At 58.7% G+C, this 2,686-nt stretch overlaps 1 protein-coding gene across 2 annotated transcripts; it reads left to right on the top strand.

The window, feature by feature from the left end:
* The first annotated feature begins 365 nt into the window (after positions 1-365).
* Positions 366-2,479, top strand: ADM (adrenomedullin). 2 transcript variants are annotated; one of them, XM_027674230.1, is made up of 4 exons: positions 366-470; positions 1,063-1,173; positions 1,487-1,627; positions 2,136-2,479. In XM_027674230.1, exons 2-4 carry the CDS (start codon positions 1,076-1,078, stop codon positions 2,446-2,448), a joined length of 552 nt encoding a protein of 183 aa, XP_027530031.1. In that variant the 5' UTR covers positions 366-470; positions 1,063-1,075; the 3' UTR covers positions 2,449-2,479. The 2 variants fall into 2 exon arrangements, with proteins under 2 accessions (XP_027530031.1, XP_027530030.1); XM_027674229.1 differs by having other exon boundaries at positions 2,133-2,479.
* Positions 2,480-2,686: the final 207 nt, after the last annotated feature.

Below are 2,686 nucleotides of genomic sequence, written 5' to 3'. Positions count from 1 at the left end.
AGAAATTATGCTATAGACCATGTAAATATAATTATATATCAGCAGTTACAAAGCCTCTCCCCAGTAAAACAGACTGAGGGGCTTATCAGATTTTGCAAGTTATGCCATTACTCGGAATCCACACCTAAAAGCTGCCGTTATAATTAACAAAATACCAAGAGGGTTGTTTAAGATAATTTTCAATAATCCTCTTATTTTTACCCTAGTATATGTTGCCCCCAATCCAGGCTAGAATGCTTAAGGAGTGCTTGAAATGTGGGGGTGGGGGTAAGTGTCAAAGAAAAATTGCCCAGCCACGCCAAGGTCCACCCACTTCCCCCGCGCTGCTCTATAAGAGGGAGCAGTGGAGCGCAGCTCGGCAGTGGTTACTTCAGACACACAAAGGAGGAGTTCTCGCTCCTCAGGAAACCCTGCAAGCTCGGATCGCTACTACAAAAACATTTGTCTCAGTGGATTATCCTCACTGTCAGGTAAGAACTATTTTTTTCCCCCCCTCCTTAACAGCAACAACAACAAAAAGATTCAGGGGAGGTGGAGAGGAACTAAGAATCTACTAAATCTGGACTGTTTTGAAGAGCTTGGAGTTATGCTGCGAAGTCTTGCACTGGCTCTTGGCATCAGCTGCAGTTTACAACATGAGATCCAGAACTAGCTGGTTCTGCGTGTGAAGTGGGAAGAGGAGCTATCGGGGGATAAACTTCCAGGCAGCAAAACACTTGCTGGAGTTTGGAAACGATGCGTCCGATAGCCAGCTCTCTAATCTCATGGGCTTGCTAAATCCTAGTGCAAGCCGCTGGGGGTACTCTGGAAATCCTGCTGGTTTTCAGCCGCCTCTGCAAGTAAAACTCTCCGCAAACGTAAACTTTGGAGGCTCTGTTATTTACTCTGTGATAAGTTGTTGAGCAAATATTAGCTTCTGGTTCATATCAGACACAAAGTCCCCAGTAGCCTGGGGGCTCTGCGGGGGAAGGAGCTCTCTGGAATCACCAGAAATAAAGGACAGTCCTTAGCTGACTTTTATTAGCAAGCATGCTTACGGTTCTTCACTTTTCCCTCCACCAGGAGCCCAGCCAGAATGAAACTAGTTCACGTCGCCCTACTCTATCTCGGTTCTGTGACCTTCTTCGGGGTGGATGCTGCAAGGGTGGACGTAGCGACAGAGTTCAAAAGAAAGTGAGTATCGGAGCGCGCCCTCCTGCCAGCGCCCAGTACCGCGCGTGGAGCTGCGGAGCCTCCGCGCCCCCGCGCCGGGCTCCGGCCGCGATCGGAGGGACCGGACTCCCTATGGGAATTGCACAGCTCCTTGAAGGCCTTATGCCCTTTCAGGAAACACTGGAGGGGGGGGGGGAATTAAAAAAAAAAAAGTAAAAAGGGGGGGGAAATCTCGGCGCTGGCAAAGATTTTCGCCCCTCGAATCTATTTGGTTTGGCTCCCGCCCTGCAGGCTTGCGCTAACAGGCTGTCCTCTTCCCTTGTGCTCCTTTCAGATGGACAAAATGGGCACTGAGCCGAGCCAAGCGGGACGTGAAGCCTGCGGGCGTGCTCCTAGGGCTGGGGGCAGCCGCCGACGTGCTGCCTCTCGTACGAACCCAGGACGTGAAGGAGGATCCCCGAGTCTCGCATCCCAGGTAAATCCCAGCCCCTTCTGGGCTCGGGCACTTGCTCGAGGCGGTGCAAAGTTTCAGGGTCCCTCGTTTCCGGGTGTTTCGGGTTATTCTCCCCATAGGTCCCCCCCAGACCCGGAGGCAGGTCCTGCCCGGGCTGCACATCGCGCTGAAAGCAGCCTCCCGCCTCCCTTTCCCCGCGCTCTTTAGCCGGCGGGAGATAGTAGCGCCTTTACTGCGAAAGTCAGATATAAATAGTAACTTGAGCTCTGGATCCATAGATAAAGTAACAGCCATAAACCGGCGGGGCCTCTCCCCCCATGGGCAGCAAGCTCTGCTCCGCGCTGCCGCCGCTCGCCGGAGGGCAGAGCCGGGGGTGGTGGGAGGCACTTGGGCACCTTCGGGACAAGCCCGTCTCCAGCCTGGGGGGCTCCCTGCCCTCCCCTCCCCTTCCCGCGTCCGCCGGGTCCCCTCCTCCGGGGCCCACTGCGCTGTTCTCATGCCTGTTCTCTCTCTTCCTGCCTCGCAGCAGCCGGGAGGATGCTCACATCCGCGTCAAGCGCTACCGCCAGAGCATTAACAGATTCCCCCACTTCCAAGCCATCCGCATGGGGTGCCGCTTCGGGACGTGCACGGTGCAGAGGCTGGTCGACGAGATCCACAGGACGACCGGCAATAAGGATAAGGACGACACCGCGCCGCCCAACAAGATCAGCCCGCAGGGCTACGGGCGGCGGCGGCGGCGGTCCCTGCCCGAGCGCCGCAGCCCAGCGCGCTCCCCCCGCGCCGGGCGGCGCCCACGGACGCACCGGGCGCAGCCCCTCGACCCCGTCCTGGAGGTGTGAGCGCCGCACGCCCCGGCCGAGGCCGCCCCGACGCATGGACTGAGGCGCGGACTGAGATCCGGCAGGATCCGCGGAGTTCGCCCGCCCGGGCGGGACCCGGCGCGCCCTCCGCGGGGGAGCTGTGAAGGGCCGGGCCCGCCGGGGCTGCGCCCCCCGCACGCCGCCCACTCCGACCCTCCCCGGGCGAGGCCCCGCCGGCTCCCGCACCCGCCGCCCGGGGCTGGAAGGCGCCGCCGAG

The sequence above is a fragment of the Neopelma chrysocephalum genome, unplaced genomic scaffold (assembly GCF_003984885.1).
Source record: "Neopelma chrysocephalum unplaced genomic scaffold, ASM398488v2 Primary Assembly neopelma1_24, whole genome shotgun sequence".
NCBI lineage: Eukaryota > Metazoa > Chordata > Aves > Passeriformes > Pipridae > Neopelma > Neopelma chrysocephalum.
Note: the sequence above shows the minus strand (reverse complement) of the source record. Positions and strands in the feature narration are given on the sequence as shown.

Coding starts and splice junctions, on each gene's coding strand:
- ADM (XM_027674229.1), top strand. CDS start 1,076: ATGAAACTAGTTCACGTCGCCCTACTCTATCTCGGTTCTGTGACCTTC. Junction 1,174..1,486: donor GCGACAGAGTTCAAAAGAAA/GTGAGTATCGGA, acceptor TGCTCCTTTCAG/ATGGACAAAATGGGCACTGA. Junction 1,628..2,132: donor CCCCGAGTCTCGCATCCCAG/GTAAATCCCAGC, acceptor CCTGCCTCGCAG/CAGCCGGGAGGATGCTCACA.